An 18,299-nucleotide genomic window follows, 5' to 3' on the forward strand; every position below is an offset into this window, starting at 1 on the left:
TTGAAACCAGCAGCGACAAGGCAGCTAACCAAGTGGCAACCACAATGGTTTGCGAGCAGCGAACACATGTGCCAGCGTGTGTGAGTGACTGTTTTTGGCTTTGTTGTTGTGTGTCCTTCGGTTTAGTCTTTAGTGTGCGACTAGCGACTGGCGGTAGGCGGTTGGCGGTTGGAGATTGGTGGAGGTGGGCCGCTGGCTGCCGCTGAGTGACAACTCAATAAGTATGCAAGGCATGCACAGAGCGCTCAGCTTTGTTGTGCGAGTGAAATGCGTAGGGCAACAACGCTATTTGTCAACGCTTGGCTACATATTTGCTTTCTGCGGTTGCTCTTTGTCTCATATCATAATGATTATTGCGTTTAAGAGCTTCTTTGTTTGTTTTGGTGTGCGCGTGGTTTTGTTTTTATTGTTGTTGCTTAGACTATTAGTCTATATTTGAAGTACATTGTACAACAAGAGAAACAAAGGTTTAGTATAAATAGTAACTATGGCTACTCAGGTTAACCACAAAGTTGTTTGTAGTTTCCCTGGCCAAGCACATAGTCAAGGGAGAGATAAAATCATAAAAATTTATACATAGTTATATCTTTTCAATAGAAAAAAATATGCCGAACATCAGGTTTAAATTAAACTACAAAAAAATGTTTCTCCGTTCAGTAGCAAATCGACGCGTTATTCCTGTAACTCCACTTTGTCCAAAGTAGGCTCTAAAAGTGGACGTGTGAAGCGCAGCGGAATACCGCTTCTGTGCTGCGAGCCTCTTAATAACACACTCCAACTACTGACTGAAATTGAGCAGGCCAACAAAGCCAGCCAATAGCAGTCAACACCTGCCTTGACAAGAAGTCCTCGCAGTTTATACGCAGTTCCTGTAGAGTTGCTCATGGAAAGAAGTTATGACATTGTTTTCATTTGGTATTCAGCCCATACGACACATACTGTACATCCCCATACAGAAACTGTGCGCTAGAAAAAATACAGATCTGCTTAGACAAATGCAGGACCCTGCTCCAAACTACATACGCATAAGCCAGTCTTTTTTCCGTCTGCATTTTACACCCACCATTCGACAAAATTTCATTGTGAATGCGTTTGTCGGTTCTTCGACTGAAATTTCTTATTGCCTCTCTTATTCCGACTTAATTCTTCCATTTTTGTTTGCTTTGGGCTTCCATTCCATGTTTGGTTTTTTTCGATTTTTTGTACACTTTAAGTTGATATCATCTCTTGCTCGCTTTCAAATTCCTAAAATGCCAGTGATTATTTGTGCGGTGTTGTTGGAGTGTGTGAAAGAGTTGTGGTTATAAGCACTCATAAAAACCTTTCAAAAAGCTGGTGAGCAGAAATTTCATTTTAAGTGATTAAATTACTTGCTCTGCTTTGGATTTAAATACTGTTAACTGAAGTTGAAAGTAGCATTGAAACATTGTAGTATTTTTGGTTTTAATGCAGAGAGTTTTCGTTGTTAATTTGGATAAAGTTTCGGAGAGAAAACCAGTTAAGAACTCAGTTAGTTGCTATATTCGATATCAAGATTTTCAAGGCCACTGGCGTGCATAGTAGCACAGTCAAGCCACCGCTTTGCTTTGTAATACAGTAGGATTCTTTTGGATACATTAAGAGGTGGGAAACCCGTGACCATTTGAAATGATTTTTTAATTTTTTACCTGCCTTTTAGTCTTCAAGTGTTTTTCAAACATTAAAGAGTGTAATTCATTGAATTATCTCAACTGCATTCTCACTGGAGGGCTCACTTACACGTACCTCACTATCAAAGCCACTTTACAACAAAATATTTCCTATACTTGTAAACATACGTCATAATTTTACTTAACGCACACTTGAGTCTTATCGAAGTCAAAATGTGTTTACTTTGCAAATGCAAGTTAGTTACTCAGAACATATTAGATAAATAACATGCAGAACCTATAAAAGGCTCCGCCTGTATGTCAACCGCTGCAGTATGATGTCAATTCAAACATGAAATTCACAAAACTTTCTCGGTATTTCGTGGCGTTCGTAGTTTTTTCGGTGCTTTGCGCGCAAAGCGGTTGCCTGGCTTGCACGCTCTCGAACCGTGCTGGAGCACAGGCGGAGCAGAAGGACTGGTGGCAAACTGCACAGTTCTATCAGATTTATCCACGCTCCTTTCAGGATTCGGACGGTGATGGTATTGGTGACTTGAAGGGCATTACGTCGCGTCTACAGTACCTCAAGGATATTGGCGTAACCGCGGCTTGGCTGTCGCCAATTTTCAAATCTCCCATGGTGGACTTTGGTTATGACATTGCGGACTTCTACGAAATTCAGGCAGAATATGGCACGATGGATGATTTTCGCGAGTTGATTTCAAAGGCGAACGCTTTGGGTCTGAAAATCATTTTGGATTTTGTGCCTAATCATTCTAGTAACGAAAGCGAGTGGTTCAAGAAATCACTTAAGCGTGAGCGCGGCTACGAGGACTACTATGTATGGCACGATGGCAAGCTGGATGAGGATGGCAAACGCATACCGCCGAGCAACTGGGTGAGTGTGGAGAAAAAGCTACAGTTAAGTATCTTTCCTCTGTACTCACTTGTTAAGTTTTTAACATTTTCAGTTGCAAGCGTTCCGCGGTTCTGCGTGGGAATGGCGCGAGGAACGTCAGCAATACTATCTGCATCAATTCGCCGTACAACAGGCCGATCTAAACTATCGCAATCCTGCCGTGGTGGAACAAATGAAACGCATAATTCGCTTCTGGCTCGACCAGGGCGTAGCTGGTTTCCGCGTGGATGCAGTGCCGGTTCTCTTCGAAGTGGAGCCCGACGAGAATGGCCAATATCCCGACGAGCCGGTGAGTGGCAACACCGATGATAAGGATGATCGCGCTTACCTCAAAAATGATCTGATTGAAAATCGTCCGGAGACCATCGATATGGTTTACCAGTGGCGCCAAGTGATGGATGACTATCAGCGCATACATGGCGGCGACACGCGTGTGCTGCTGATCGAAACGTACGCGCCGGCCGCATACACGATGCAAATGTATGGCAACCGGACGGTGGAGGGCGCACACTTACCGTTCAACTTCAATTTGATTACCGTGCTGAAGCAGGGTGTGAGCGCGTCTTATGTGCAGCTGGCGGTCGATGAGTGGCTGAAGAATATGCCGGCCAGACGTACAGCGAATTGGGTGGTAAGTGCGGAGCAGGTTCGGTTGTCTGTGTTGTGGCTAATCTCGTAATACTTCTATATTACCGACAGATTGGTAATCACGATCAACGTCGCGCGGCTAGCCGCTACGGCGTGCAACGCACGGATGCCATGAATATGCTGGTCATGACTTTGCCCGGCGCAAGTGTCACCTATCAGGTGAGCTCGACGTTGGTTTTTATGCATGTGATTATGCTAAAATTTTATTTAAGGGTGAGGAGTTGGGCATGATTGATGGTGAGATCTCATGGGAGGATACCGTTGACCCCGCTGCTTGTAACTCAAACAAAGACATATATGAAAACTTTACGCGTGATCCGTCACGTACGCCATTCCAATGGACCGCAGGCACTAACGCCGGTAAGCACAGCTCAGTATAAATAATTTTGTTTACTTCTAACAAACGGTTTATAACCTCAAAAAGGTTTCTCCAATGCTTCAAAGACTTGGCTACCACTTGCACCAGACTATCAAACTCTCAATGTTGACGTGGAGAACTCAAGCGCCAATTCCCATTTGAAAATCTACAAGTCACTGATCGAATTGCGCAAAAGCTCGAAAACTCTACAGGATGGCTCATACAAATATAAGGCACTCGAAAACAACTTTTTCGCTTTGAAACGGTACACAGTTGCATATTAAATAATACCTACTTGGTTCTATATGCTTTTTCACATTTCCCCAGCTACTTGACAGGTGAGGACACCCTCGTATACATCGCCAATTTCGGCAATGACACAAGCACTGTGGATCTGCAGCAGGACTTCGATGTCTTGCTACCCGCTGCTATGACCTTGACGATAAGCAGCTTGGACTCAACGAAAACCAGCGGGTGAGTACAACTCACGGGACCCAGCTGCGAAAATATGTATATAAAAAATTCCATCCCTTACTTGTTTCCAGCTCCGAGATTAACACCAAGAGCCTGTCGCTGGCAGCCGGTGAGGCCTTGATTTTGAGTGGTCCCGCTAATTGAGTTTGGCGTGGATATATTGCGTAGTCGAAAAAGTCTTTCCGTATTTCTAAACAAACTTCAATTCATATTTGCCTGTGCTAAACATATTTTTTCAATAAAATCATGAAGTGCGGCTTCGAGTGTTTCGCGCTAATGAAACCAAATTTTGTTAAGTTGTTTCAATTATTTTATTCAGAGTATTAATTCACGTGTTTTGCTCTCATTATTTCATATGCTACATATTATATTTTCTAGAATGTGTGGAAATTTATTTGCTAACCGTTATTTGCATGCTCATTCATTTGAGTAACTTTAAACAATTTACATTTACATAGTTAATGCATAAATTTAAGGTACTTACTTCCATACAAATAGTCTATGTACGTGTATACATATGTACAGCGTATATGCAAGCATTATTTATTTACATGGGCTTAAACATATTTACGTAGAAACATTCAACTGTGTGTAACGAGTTTTTTTCTTTCGAAATTCATTAGAATTTTCAATATTTACTTTGCTTTGTAATCAATTTGCATAATTACTTGATTATTTTTGGTCATGAATTTGTCTGCCATAAATCATTTCATTATTAATTTATAATAACTATTAGAGCTACGGTTAACTACAATGCTTGTTTTGACTTATCTTACATCTCTATGGGTAATTAGTTATACTAAAATTAATTAATTAAGCCGACCCTCTAGGAAAAGTATAGTACAGTTTTTATGCTTTAATATTTACGGTTGTAAATTTCTAGTGTACTTTATTTAGATGTGTTCAATATACAATATTACATAGTTTTTCACTGGAAAGGCATATTTTTGTTGTGGTTGCAATTAACATTTATAAGAAAGTTAACTAAAAACCATTGAAATAAGTTGAAAAGCTTATAATTTGTAATAAATGAAAGCGTTCTTCAACTCTAGATGTTTCAACGAGCTTTCAAATGTGAAAGCTCTGCTGTTATATATGAACTTTGCTTTGCGACTAAGAAAAACTAAACTGTTTTATAACAAATGAAAACGTACTTCAGTTCTACGCATTTCAACGAGCTTTCATATGTGGAAGCTCTCTTTGCGACTGAGAAAAACTGAACTACTTTGACTTCTATAAACATAAAGTTCATTTGCAAATAAATTCATTATGTTGTTGGGCTCAAACAACGTAATAAATTTAGTTGCCTCTACTGCGCACAGGTGAAACGTAAGCACTTGGCCAAGCAGTAGAGCGTTTGATTAGGTTGCAGAAGGGATAATATTGTTATTGTAGTGTACACGATTTATAAAATCTATTATCTTTTGTTTACTTATACTAGTTGCTATCCCTTTTGTAACAAAATCGCGTTTTTCACATAAAAATTAACATTAACTAGAAATTATGTTTGCACCGTGGACTTAACTAACTTAATAATAAAGACTTAAAACTATGTCTCTTAATATAATATACATACACTGATACATTTGGCCTCAATACTTAATATTTGGTTCTAAATAATATCACATGTTAGCGCCATCTTAACTATGATTAATATGCTTACTAAATGTATTAAAAAAAAAATGAAAAAATAAAACCAACAGAAAATCACAGAGTAGAGTTGAGAAATCCTTTAGAAAAAATTTAATAAACGCAAAAAGTTAGATACTTGAAGAGCAGAAAAGAAAAGTAAGTGAAAATAAGCTGTTGAGGCCACAGCGGCGCGCCAACAAGCATAGTTTTAGGCGTCTCACGCACATTTCGTACGAACAGCTCTTACTGGTTGTAATTCTCAACCGCGTAGTTAAAAAAAATATAAGTAACTAGTTGTTTTATTTATTGAACTGTAATAATAAATAACGATTATATTTCTTATCAACTTGAACTCACTCTAAATTTTTTTATAACTCTGTAATCAAATAGTTTTCTATCATACCTGCAAATATAAAACACTTTCATACGCTTATAATATATATTAGTATACTAACTTGCTTGTTTACAATTTTAACTAACTTAACATACTAATAGCACAACTTAACTAGCTAAATTCATTGTAATTTCATTGGAACCGCTAAAGTATAAACCCTCTGTGGCTTACTTGCAAAGGCATAAGCCCAGCTACCTACATAAATCCTCAAACTTAAATCATAAGCAGTCAGTTATGAACTCTTTGTAAAGAAATAAATTGGACTTATACTAATTTTTGGTACTTACTTACAGTTACAAATATATTTAGCAAATCTCTAATGACAGCAATTCAGCAATTTATTGCGCTGCCAGTGTTGCACGCCTTGGGCCAGTGCGCACACTCTCACACGGGTATGGCGCAGCGCTTTTTGCTGCCGGTCCGCGTGCTGCCGTTGCCGCCATTGCTGATGCTGTTGCTGCTGCTACTGCTGCAATTGCTGGCTGTGTTGCTGCTGGTGGCAGTGGTGCGGTCTGTGGCACCCTCCCCGTTGCCGCTGCCGTTGATATTGCTCAGCGTGTGTTGGGTGGCAGCATGATTGCCGGCATTGTTGTTATTGTGCTTATTACACTCACCCACTTTGGCTTGCGCTGGCTGTGCGGCACAGCTATCACAGCCGATTTCTTGCTGCAGCACATAATTCATGCCTTGTGCTTTCAATGTGTCCGCGGCATTACACTGTTCGATGGCTTTTGCGGTTGCTAATGCAGCGCCGGCGCTGACAGCAGTGGTTAGCGGTGCTTTGGGCTATAAATTCGTGGTCTCCAGTTGTGGTCGACCGCTATCACTGCACATAGTCGCACTATCGCTGCAGTTGTGCAGCGCAACATGTTGCTGCAACATCACATGGTTGCTGAGTGCGTGTAAAGTTGGTGGCGATACGGCTGTGTTAATAGCCGCAACTGCTGTGGCAGAAGTGGCCGCTGTGTTGGCTGTAGTTGCAGTAGCGGTGGCGGTGTTTGTGGCGTTAGGGTTGCCATGTTGCAATTGATTGATTTTATTATTATTCGCCACTACTTCAGCTTCGCTGTTTTCGGCTAGTGGGTGGTGGTGTGATGATTGTAGGTTTTGTTGCTCATGCTGTTGCTGATGATTGTTGTTTGGCACATACTGATCCGCATAGGGAATCTGACTGTAGGCGATGCTGTCCAAATTAGTGAAGATATTCGTTATTGTGATGGTTTGTGTTGCCATCTCACAAAGCTTCTTCGCCTTGGTGCTGTGCTCTGCGGAAGCGAGAAGGTGTAGAAAAAAATGTTAGGTAGGTCAAAGAGAGTTATAAGCTGCCTTCAAAATAAACTACTGTCAGCTCTGCATATATATTTTTAGCGTTGTTGCTATTGTTGTAGCTATATATTTACCTGTATTTGTTGGTGTGATATGCTTTTGTATTTTCTCCTCTTGCGCACATGTAGCGGCTGTCACCACGGCGGCCGCCATCATGGACGATGGTCCAGTGCCCGCGCGGTGCATATTTCCATAGCGCGGCGGCATCATGCTCTGCCGCACGTTGCGTTCGGGCCTTATAAGTATTATGTACAGCTGAAAAAAAGCAGTGCAGGTTATGTAAATGCCAATATTAATTTCATAAACAAAAAAAAATATTTCGCAAAAATCAAGCCTTTTTTGGGCATTAGCTGATCCACAGTTCATGTGAAAGGCTTTGTTTGCTGTCGTGCGCATCAACATGGCATATTCATGTTTAATTGATGTCAAATCTGACTTTGCCATCAGTTGACTTGCACTGACATTTGCTATATTTGCCTTTAGCGACACAATATTTATTGTAGATTTCACTAGGATTTGCGCATTATGTCATATTATGTTTTTGCTTGCGGTCGTTTATCAACAGTTAGCTGTCACGTGCCACAGAAACTATTATGCGGGCGCTTTTTGTGTGTTTTGAATTGAATTTCACACCCAAAACTTTGCATACATAGACATACACAGAAAGTCATATTTACCCATACATGCGCAGTCAGTGTCTGCTTTGCATGTGAATCAAATTTGCAGTGAATTTACAGGGAGTTATTGTTGTTTTTGTTTTTTCTTTTTTTTTTTTGCTGCTCACTCGAATATTTATTTGATGGCTGACAGTTGATAGCGTGTCAGCAAATTGAGTTGAAATTTTGTTGATAAACGGATGAGCACCTTTACTGGTGTAAAACAAAGTCGCTTTCAGAATATTCACATTTCGGTGAGAAATATCAACAATTGCATACAAGTTTTCGAAAATGCCTACCCTCATGAGTTTATATTTTTTCCAAAATTAAATTGATAGTTATTTTAACTGCTTTGTAGTTGAAAGTCAGAAAAATAATCAAGGCTTTTAGCAAAAATTTTGCCAACAGAACTTTCTCAATAAAATATCTTTGTTGAAGTAATCGAATTTATATGCTGGTATGGTTCGTAAAAGCAGAAAACAAAGTAACTTGAATATTTCTATAGCGACCGTGAAGCAAATGGTGACTAAATTTATATTTCTTTGTTTTCTTTTATTTTCTGTAAAACGAAGATCCTTGTCCATTTGACCAGTTGTTTGGTAAATTTTGGGTAGTCGAAAAAGTCTTTTCGTATTTTGTCAATAGATGTCGTGGAAGTCGCATATCTCCAGTGCTACCAATCACATTGTGCCATAGCATATAGTATTAGAAAGGCGAAATTTTAAGCTTCATTTGACCAAAAAAAATTCCAGGAAGCTTAAAAAAAGTTACAGCTGTTCAAAAATTAAGAAATTCGCTATATTTTGAAGTTTTTGTATAAAAAGTGAAGAATGCCATGCAAGCCACCAATGAAATTTGTGAAGTTTTCGGAGATCATGCAGTATCAGTTCGTGAGCATAACAATGGTTCGCTTACATCCGTTATGGAAATTTCGATGTGAATGATCGTTGAAAAAGTCGATGAAATTATGGAAAAATTGACAAGGACCATCACATAAGCAGCCATGAATGGTTTTGAACCATTTGTAAAAGGCTGGCTACAAAAAGAAGCTCGAGGTTTGGGTACCACATAAATTGGAAAATTTAATGGACGGAACTAACATCTGCTATTCTTTGCTTAAATGAAATGAAATCGAACCATTTCTGAAGCGAATGGTAAAGGGAGATGAAAAGTGGAATAAATGGTCGCAAAGCCAGGACTGATGCCTCGAAAGGTTATGCTAAGTGTTTGTTGGGATTGAGAAGGAATCATTCACTATGAGCTGCTCCAACCTGATCGAACGATTGATTCCACATTTTATTGTGAACAACTGATGAGATTGAAGCAAGCAATCGGAAAAAATGGCCAAAACCGATCAATAGAAAGAGCTTCGTCTTCCATCAGGACAACACTAAACCACGCGCATCTTTGATGACTCGGCAAAAGCTGGGAGAGCTTGGCTGGGAAGTTTTCAGGCATCCACCACATAGCCCTGACCTTGGAACACCGGACTACTATTTGTTTCGGTCAGAACTCCCTTAATGGAGTAAAGTTGGCTTCAAGAGAAGCCTGTGAAAATTACTTGTTGCAGTTTTTCGACGAGAAATCTGAAAAGTTGTACACTGATGGAATAATGTCTCTAACGGAAAAATTGCAAGAAGCAGTCCACCAAAATGGTACTTATTTGGTTCATTGAAGTTCATTATATATATAAAAAATAAGTTTAAGTTTGATCAGAAATACGAAAATACTTTTTCGACTACCCAATATTTCTTCTCTATAGAAGAATATCTTTGCATATTTGAACAGTTGTGGTTTGGTCAATATTTGGTTGTCATATGTAACTTCCTTAAGGGTTGAAATTAACAGAACATACTGTTGACCCTGAGGGCAAGTATTGAAAAAAATAAATACAACATACTCATATTTGTCAGGGCAAGTGCTGATGGCCACATATAATGACACTTGAAGGCACTTATTCAACCTTAAACTGCATAAACTAATTTCGACGAAATTATACAAACTATTTGCGCGTTCATAGTTGTTGCAACAAAGGTTTGCCTTTAATTCTCTAATTAAATCAAAGCTAATGGTGTGTGCGTGCGAGCAGGTGAAGTCAAGGCACTAGCAAATATATACAAGCATGTATGAATCAGCGGAATTTATGCAACATATATACGAGTATAGTTTGCTGGCAATTTGAATAAAAGTGCTTTGCGAGTTTGCAGTATTTGCAACAAAAATATGAATTTAATTTGCATAAATTATATGGGAAATATTTCATTTCGCTTATTTTAAAGCTGGTATTTGTGTAAGAGAATTGCTTTGTTGAGATAAAAATAAATAAATATGTAAGTGTGTGCAAAATAAATGTTTACATATACATATGAGCTGTTTTTGTATGCATTTACACTTATTTAAATTAGAATTAAATTTGATCAGCAATTTTTTTAATGCACATCGACGAGAAGTGAGTGAAAAAATTTAGAAAAGTTTCCAAGCAACAGAAAATTAATAAATAAATTGGTGCTGTCAAATGGAAATAATGTTCAAATAGCTTTAAAAATTTGTAAATTAAAAACTTATTATTATTTCTTTTTACATGTATATGCGTAGGTACTTATCGATAGTATATTGGGTAGTCGAAAAAGTCTTTTCGTATTTTGTCAATAGATCTCGTTGCAGTCGTATAGTATATCTCCTGTGCTACCAATAGATAAAAATACTAGTATTAAAAATAGGTTGGAATTTGATTAGAAATACGAAAAGACTTTTTCGACTACCAAATTATGTATAAATATAATCAAAATTGTTCACAATGGAGTCGGTCTGTATGTTTCTTTGTTATGAAGATAATTTTATGCCATTTACGACTTGAGCAAAATTTCGACTAAAAAGCCGCTTGGTTCCTTTGGCATATTTCCATCTGTGTACGCTAATTTTCGATGACGCTGTGCAGCATTTCGGCTGGACTTTTGGCTATAATACGCTAAATGTTGCCCTCGAATGTTACAGGCTTGACGGCCATTTGACTGCGTCATTTCTCAAAATCAACGAGTCGCCAATCTTTGCACCAAAATTGTCCATGTTTAAATGTAAAACATGTCTTATTAGAGATCGTCTACGTCATCTTCATTAAATTCAGAGAAAAAAGTCGATAAACATCATATTATAGAGCTTGCTATTGATGGTAGCGGCATTTCCAGCAATGGAAAATGCGCCTCATCTGAGTAAATGATTTTTCGAAAGCGTTATTTTTTGATTTTTTTTTTTAAAAACGTGAATTTGCTTAATAATCTTGCACAAGTTCTAAATGTTGTACCAAAGTGAACCGTAACAAGATGAAATGGCAAACCTAACTGAACACACTGACAAAATTAACATAAATCCATAAACAAGCAGGGCTGCCAGGAGCTGTCAAAATTACGTCATCCTTATTGGTAGACGCTATATATACAAACACACATGCATTTCCCGCTAACGACATATGAATTACAATACATATAAAGTTGCTTCTCAATTACCTTTGGCGAGAATAAACACGCCACCGTGACGCTCGCCGACAAACTTATCGTCACCGACATCGACGTTATCCTCAGCGGCACATGATTGGCGGTGCCGAAGTAAAGCGGCACAAACGCCAACCAAATGACGCAAGTGGTGTACATGGTGAATCCTGAGTAGATGTTAGAGATGATGGAGGCGGAAGAGAGTGCATTGGTTGGAAAAACAGGAAAAGTATAGGTAAGACGTTAGACATTCATTGTTTTGTACAGTTGAAGTCGATTGTGCACAAGTGGCAGCGTCCAGTGAAGCGAATGCGGAAGAGAATATGACAAAATGGAATTATTTTAATTAGACAAATATTTCAGACACAACTAGTAAAATAACTTATGGTAATGCGGTGTATGGAGATTAGAGCGGATCGATTTATAGGAAGTCAAATAAACAAAACGAAAAATTGCGTAGGCGAGATATATGGACGAGTATAAACATCATTCCGACCAACTTTGTATAAAAGGCTATGTGTATAAAACCGGTTTTGAGCCAGCGATTTTTAAGACGAAGTTTTTTAGGAATTTTAAAGATTTGTTCGGCAGTTTTTGAGATATCCGAAAGAAATTTAATATGTTTGCGTAATTTGTTAGTTGGAATTGGCCCGGTCAGACAACCATATCAGATATCTTCCATACAACCGATTATTAAAATTTTTGACACTTTGACTTAAAAGTCTCTGGCTCGAAATCGGCTTCACACCCACATTCTCCTCGACAAAGTGGTCCGAATGATCCTTAGAACATTTCTGGCATACGCGATTTTTAAGAAAAAAAATTGACCCGCTCTAGTGCAAGTTCATATACCGATACGAAGTGGCAAACTTCTGCTTTACAACCTTTAAATCAAATCACGCATTGTCTATCAATTACAACCATTTAATTGATTCTGTAAATAGCTGTGGTTTGAAGTTGAAAGATTTAGCGTTCAAGCTCGCCATACGCTCGTCAAACTGGCGCCAACTACTTACCGATATGTTTGGACTCGTTAAATGCCTCTGGTATTTTGCGCGTCAGCACCGCGTACACCGTGCAGACTACAATCAGTAAGATGGGATAGAAGAATGCGATCATGTAGGAAGCGTCGATGTACGAATCGCAGACGAGCAGGTTATCCTCGCGTGTCGGATGATGGTACATGGCGTGCGACGGTGCAATCACCATCCAAACGCCATTAATGAGAATCTGCAATGGCAGCAAACACGAAAGGGGGGTGGGAGGTAGAAAATCACATATAGAACGGTCATTAGTAAAAGGAAAAACGAAAGTAATTTTAGTTGTGTGTGTGTGGGTAAATATGTAAACATTATTTTAATGGCAAAGCAAAGCGCTATTGTGTTGATGAATGGCGCGGCGGTGCAAAAGCAGCGCTAGAGAAAAGGGGTAATGGATGCTGCTGAGTGCTTTTGTTCGCGGCGAAAGCAAATATGTGTTAAAAAGCGGTGTGCCTGTGTGTGTGCGTGAGTAAATATGCGGTGTGGCAGTGTGTTGATTGCATGCAACATGCCAGCTGTAGTATGCCGGAATGTGGCGATGCAGCCGCTGCGTCGCAAAATCTTTTGGCGCATTCTTGCGCATTTATTGTGTGCGCTCTTGCCGCCATTGTCATAGATATCGCACTTACTTGTATGAAAATTAGGAACGAGCAGATAACCAATTGTGACTTGGGACTTATGAACGAAGGGCGTTTCGCTGATTGTTTGCCCGCTTTGAAGATACGCGCTATGCGGTTGGTTTTGGTGAGCAGCGCGGCGTAGACAACGGTGAAGCAGAAGCCGACGCTGAAGCTGGTGGAGAGAGTAAACGATAATATGCAAATAATAGTTATATATAATGCATTCAAATATTTTTTTTTAAGTTTTTAAATTTTTGAAATTTTTTAAATATATTTTAAATTTGTATTCAATTTAATTTTTTAAATTTTTTTTATACTTTTTTTTTATTATTTTTGATAGTATTATTAAGACTAAAAGCTCTTTGCTATCATTTAGTGCAAAGCTCTATGGCAACGTACCGTTGTATGGCGCACACTATATTCGTAGGCTTCAACACCAAAGCAAATGTAACGGCATAACACATTAATATGCCAGCGAGTAGTATGTAGCTGAGCTCCCGTCCAGAGGCGCGCACAATGGGCGTGTCGTTGTGGCTAAAGGAATTAAAGGACGAGAAAATGTTTGTTAAAGACGGAAAACCATAAAAAGTGAAACAAAACTTGAAATATATATTTTCAAAATAATAATTCACAAATCGCTTTATCTCTTTAGCAAGAGATTAAGCAAATATTTTCTTGTTGCTTCTTACAAAATTGTGAAAATTGCCGCTAAAACAAACGAAACGTAAATTTTCATATTTAGAGGCACTCAGCAAAGCATATTGTGCATTTAATTTAAAAAGCAAACATTGAAAATCAAGCCTAGCCAGGGAGAAAAATTGCGAAAAATACCAAAATTGCAAGAATAAATAAATAAACAAAGAAAATGAAACAGAAATATTTCCGGCGCTGATGGAAAGCTTTAGTTGCGCGCTTTAAAAATCGGCAAATAAATAAAAAAAAGGTAAAGTAGCATGTTGACTTGGCAATAAACCAAAAAAAATAATAATAAAAAAAACCAAAAAAAGAAGTAGTGAAAAGTAGGAAAAGGAAGTAAAATGAAGGAAATAAACAGTAGTGAGAAAACGACCAAGCGCAATCAATTGTTGACATTCGACAGTTGGCAATTGACACCGTAAATAAAAGGATGCAGAGAGTGAGCACATGTTTATATATATATGTATTAGTGCTTGTTGCACACTTACCGCACAAAAACACCAACAACAAAGAGCGTGACCAAAATGCCGGTGGCACTGAAGGCCATCGCCCCAATCGCCCAAGCTGATTCGGGCCGCAAGTAGACTTCCGGTATTGTCTGGCAGAACTGCTTGCTGACATCGGGCAAAGTGCCCAATTGGCAAGTTAGGCACTGAGTCTCATCGATGGGATGCCGTATCTAGATGAAGTATTGTAAATATGTAATTGAAACACAACGAGAAGGAAGTTGGCAAATAAACATTGCTATTTGGAGTGTAACAAGTGATGCAGCAATTACTTGGCTAGCGGATTTGAGTTATTAATAGCTTTGCAAATTTATATATTGAGGTACTTTAAATATATTTTCATGTTTAGCTTTTTGAAAAAATAAAATAAAATTACGTTAAATAGTATATAAAAAAATTGCATAAAATTGAACTGTAATATTGGGTAGTCGAAAAAGTCTTTTCGTACTTTGTCAATAGATGTCGTTGCAGTCGTATATTTCCAGTGCTACCAATTACATTGTGTCTCTATGAAATTATGGAAAATATTGACCAAGACCAATACATAAGCAGCCATGACGTCGATAAGGAGCTTAAAATTCATCAACAAACCTTTTTGGACCATTTAAAAAGGTGAGTGAACTTGGAAAATTTTTAATTTTTCGCCGAGAAATTAGAAACGTTTTACACTGATGGAATAATGACTCTATAGAAAAAATGGCAAAAAGTGATCGACCAAAATGGTACATAAGTAACGGGTGATTTTTTTGAGGTTAGGATTTTCATGCATTAGTATTTGACAGATCACGTGGGATTTCAGACATGGTGTCAAAGAGAAAGATGCTCAGTATGCTTTGACATTTCATCATGAATAGACTTACTAACGAGCAACGCTTGCAAATCATTGAATTTTATTACCAAAATCAGTGTTCGGTTCGAAATGTGTTTCGCGCGCGTGTTTTGTTCAGCGATGAGGCTCATTTCTGGTTGAATGGCTACGTAAATAAGCAAAATTGCCGCATTTGGGGTGAAGAGCAACCAGAAGCCGTTCAAGAACTGCCCATGCATCCCGAAAAATGCACTGTTTGGTGTGGTTTGTACGCTGGTGGAATCATTGGACCGTATTTTTTCAAAGATGCTGTTGGACGCAACGTTACGGTGAATGGCGATCGCTATCGTTCGATGCTAACAAACTTTTTGTTGCCAAAAATGGAAGAACTGAACTTGGTTGACATGTGGTTTCAACAAGATGGCGCTACATGCCACACAGCTCGCGATTCTATGGCCATTTTGAGGGAAAACTTCGGACAACAATTCATCTCAAGAAATGGACCCGTAAGTTGGCCCCAAGATCATGCGATTTAACGCCTTTAGACTATTTTTTGTGGGGCTACGTCAAGTCTAAAGTCTACAGAAATAAGCCAGCAACTATTCCAGCTTTGGAAGACAACATTTCCGAAGAAATTCGGGCTATTCCGGCCGAAATGCTCGAAAAAGTTGCCCAAAATTGGACTTTCCGAATGGACCACCTAAGACGCAGCCGCGGTCAACATTTAAATGAAATTATCTTCAAAAAGTAAATGTCATGAACCAATCTAACGTTTCAAATAAAGAACCGATGAGATTTTGCAAATTTTATGCGTTTTTTTTTTTAAAAAAGTTATCAAGCTCTTAAAAAATCACCCTTTATTTATTTATTTATTTGTTACTATAAATATGGAAAAAATAAGTTAAAGTTTGATTACAAATACGAAAAGACTTTTTCGACTACCAAATATTTTCATTTTTGTGGCCAAAGACTGTTCAACTAGCTATAAGTTAAATAAAATAAAAAAAATTTGGTTGCCTTTGGACTGTAATACTTTATACTCTTATAAAGAGAAATGCCTTTTGGTTGGAAACTGCCCAGGCAAACTTCTACCGCAATTCCGCAACGAAATTAAATATTGATGCGCTTCCAATCACTCAGCTCAGCTCACGGCAATCGCGTGCCACTACTTTCAGAGTGTTATTTAAATATTTTAGCAAAACAACTGCGAGCAACAATTTATATGCAGAATATTGCGAATCTACCTCTTCTTCGCTTATTTAACCCTTTTGAAAGAGGTTGACTCAGAAAAAATTCGCGCTTCGAAGGCGAGGCGACCTTCGCTTTAAAAAGAGCTGAGCGTCATTCATGCTTTGCTCAACTGGGTTCAATGAGTGAATTGAATTCAATTTGCTACAGCATAATTTCTAAATCAAAATCCAATTTCCCAGCTGCAGTTGGCTCAAATAAGCACACACACACACATACATACTCACACGCAAACGTGTTTGTAGAACGGTATACAAATGCGCTGCAGTAAAAGCATTACCAATATAAAACAAGCAAATCAATTACTCTACAAAGCTCTTCAATTTATCTGCACAACTCAGTGGCAGTTGGCGCACCGCCCGCCCCTCTCCGCGCCACGGCCGCACAATATGGTTTGTGGCTGATCCAGCTGTCACCCTTTCAGGGGCATGCATGCGCGCGTGTGTGTGTGTGTCGGCTTTATTTGTGTGCCAATACTGCGCTGGCGTTGGCAAGCGTTGCCGTGCTAAGTGACAACTGTAAATTTGCCTGAACTTACTTGATAGGTTGAACAATTGAAGCAATGCCAACAGCAGCTCTCGCCCTCCACATACTTCTTGGCCTGTCCGCGTTCGCAGGGCAAGCTGCAGACGGACTCAGGTGGCTTCGGATGCAACAGCTTGAATTGGACCTCTGCAATGGAAGAGAGCAACAATGAGAAAAGAATGAAAATGTGCGGCTGAAACAAAGCAAATGAACACGAGTAAATAGAATAGAAAATAACGAGATCGTATAATAAAGTGCAGATGAGTGTGTGCGTGAGTGCTGGTAGAAAAGTGTGCAAGGAAGCGAGGCGTACATGTGTATCAGATAAGTTTACAAATGCGGCTGCAATAAGTACGAGCAAATTTACTGCAAGTGCGCCTAAGTGCTCTTGTGATGCTGAAATGGATTTGCCGTTGCAACAAATTGTGAGTTGTTGAAGGCTAAACAAGCGCGCAAGTGGAATGGATGCTGAAAAATAGGCGCTTTAAGCCGCAAGTTGCTAAACTATTGCAAGAGATTGTTTGGTTGATTGATAAATAATATTGAATTACATTTTGCTTGCTCGTAAAAGTGCTGAAAATTATCTGTGCAATATTGCAGAGTAAGCCTACGATTTTATACGCTGAGCAGGGTATATTAAGGTGTTTATAGCGGCCAGAAAAAAACGTCGGAGACCACATAAAGTACATATAAGTGATTAGGGTGATGAGCTGAGTCAATTTAGCTATCTCCGAGTTAGTCCCTAAGTTTATGAGATGGCGATTTGAAAAATTGCACTCTTTCTTTCCTCCCAAAGTAGCTGCTCATTTGTCAAAATCGCTGATAATGGACCTTTGTAACATATATCTGCTATACAAACTGAACAATCGGAATCAAGTGCTTGTATGGGAAACTTTTTTATTTGAAAAGATATCTTTACAAATCTACGCATGGATAATTCCACATAGAAATGACACTGTCTAGGAAAAAAATTTCCAGATAGGATTTATTTTGCATATAGCCGCCATACAAATTGAACGGCCGGAGCCAGGTCATTGTGCTTGACGAGATATCTTTTTCAAATTGGTATAGATTATTTTCTGACACAACGCTATAACATATGAAGAAATTTCCCGTTTCGAACTACTATAGCATATAGCTAACATACAAACTGAACGACCGCAACCAAGTCCTTGCATGAAATTTAAATTTGATTAGATATCTTCCCGAAATTTGGCAGGGGTTATTATCTGAGGCAATGGTGGATTCTCTGAAGAAATTATTCAGATCAGATAACTATATCACACATCTGTCACACGATCGAAGTTCTTGTAAGTAACCTTTTGTATTTCTG

General features: G+C 38.7%; 2 protein-coding genes across 3 annotated transcripts in view; one reads left to right on the top strand and one right to left on the bottom strand.

Annotated features, from left to right (window-relative positions):
• Window positions 1-1,938: 1,938 nt before the first annotated feature.
• LOC105228044 (maltase A1) lies at window positions 1,939-4,314 on the top strand. The gene is made up of 7 exons (XM_011207650.4): window positions 1,939-2,526; window positions 2,600-3,178; window positions 3,247-3,354; window positions 3,408-3,555; window positions 3,620-3,818; window positions 3,881-4,027; window positions 4,099-4,314. Exons 1-7 carry the CDS (start codon window positions 1,981-1,983, stop codon window positions 4,169-4,171), a joined length of 1,800 nt encoding a protein of 599 aa, XP_011205952.2. The 5' UTR covers window positions 1,939-1,980; the 3' UTR covers window positions 4,172-4,314.
• A 2,525-nt stretch (window positions 4,315-6,839) lies between these two features.
• The window catches only part of LOC105228043 (metabotropic glutamate receptor 2), a 213,686-nt gene continuing 202,226 nt past the window's right edge, over window positions 6,840-18,299 (bottom strand). For both annotated transcript variants that reach the window (XM_049450831.1, XM_049450832.1), the window contains exons 11-18: window positions 16,980-17,113; window positions 14,368-14,558; window positions 13,583-13,717; window positions 13,193-13,355; window positions 12,540-12,753; window positions 11,539-11,690; window positions 7,454-7,634; window positions 6,840-7,318 (exon numbers count right to left, since the gene is read on the bottom strand). In XM_049450831.1, coding sequence (XP_049306788.1) covers window positions 6,840-7,318; window positions 7,454-7,634; window positions 11,539-11,690; window positions 12,540-12,753; window positions 13,193-13,355; window positions 13,583-13,717; window positions 14,368-14,558; window positions 16,980-17,113 — 1,649 coding nt within the window. The remainder of the gene's footprint in view (window positions 7,319-7,453; window positions 7,635-11,538; window positions 11,691-12,539; window positions 12,754-13,192; window positions 13,356-13,582; window positions 13,718-14,367; window positions 14,559-16,979; window positions 17,114-18,299) is intronic.

This window comes from Bactrocera dorsalis, chromosome 3, assembly GCF_023373825.1.
Source record: "Bactrocera dorsalis isolate Fly_Bdor chromosome 3, ASM2337382v1, whole genome shotgun sequence".
In the NCBI taxonomy this organism is placed as follows: Eukaryota; Metazoa; Arthropoda; class Insecta; order Diptera; family Tephritidae; genus Bactrocera; species Bactrocera dorsalis.

Excerpts from the sequence above, each read along its gene's own strand:
- LOC105228044 (XM_011207650.4), top strand. The coding sequence starts at position 1,981 with ATGAAATTCACAAAACTTTCTCGGTATTTCGTGGCGTTCGTAGTTTTT. Across the intron at positions 2,527-2,599 it reads GCATACCGCCGAGCAACTGG|TTGCAAGCGTTCCGCGGTTC; the intron begins GTGAGTGTGGAG and ends TAACATTTTCAG. Across the intron at positions 3,355-3,407 it reads GCGCAAGTGTCACCTATCAG|GGTGAGGAGTTGGGCATGAT; the intron begins GTGAGCTCGACG and ends ATTTTATTTAAG.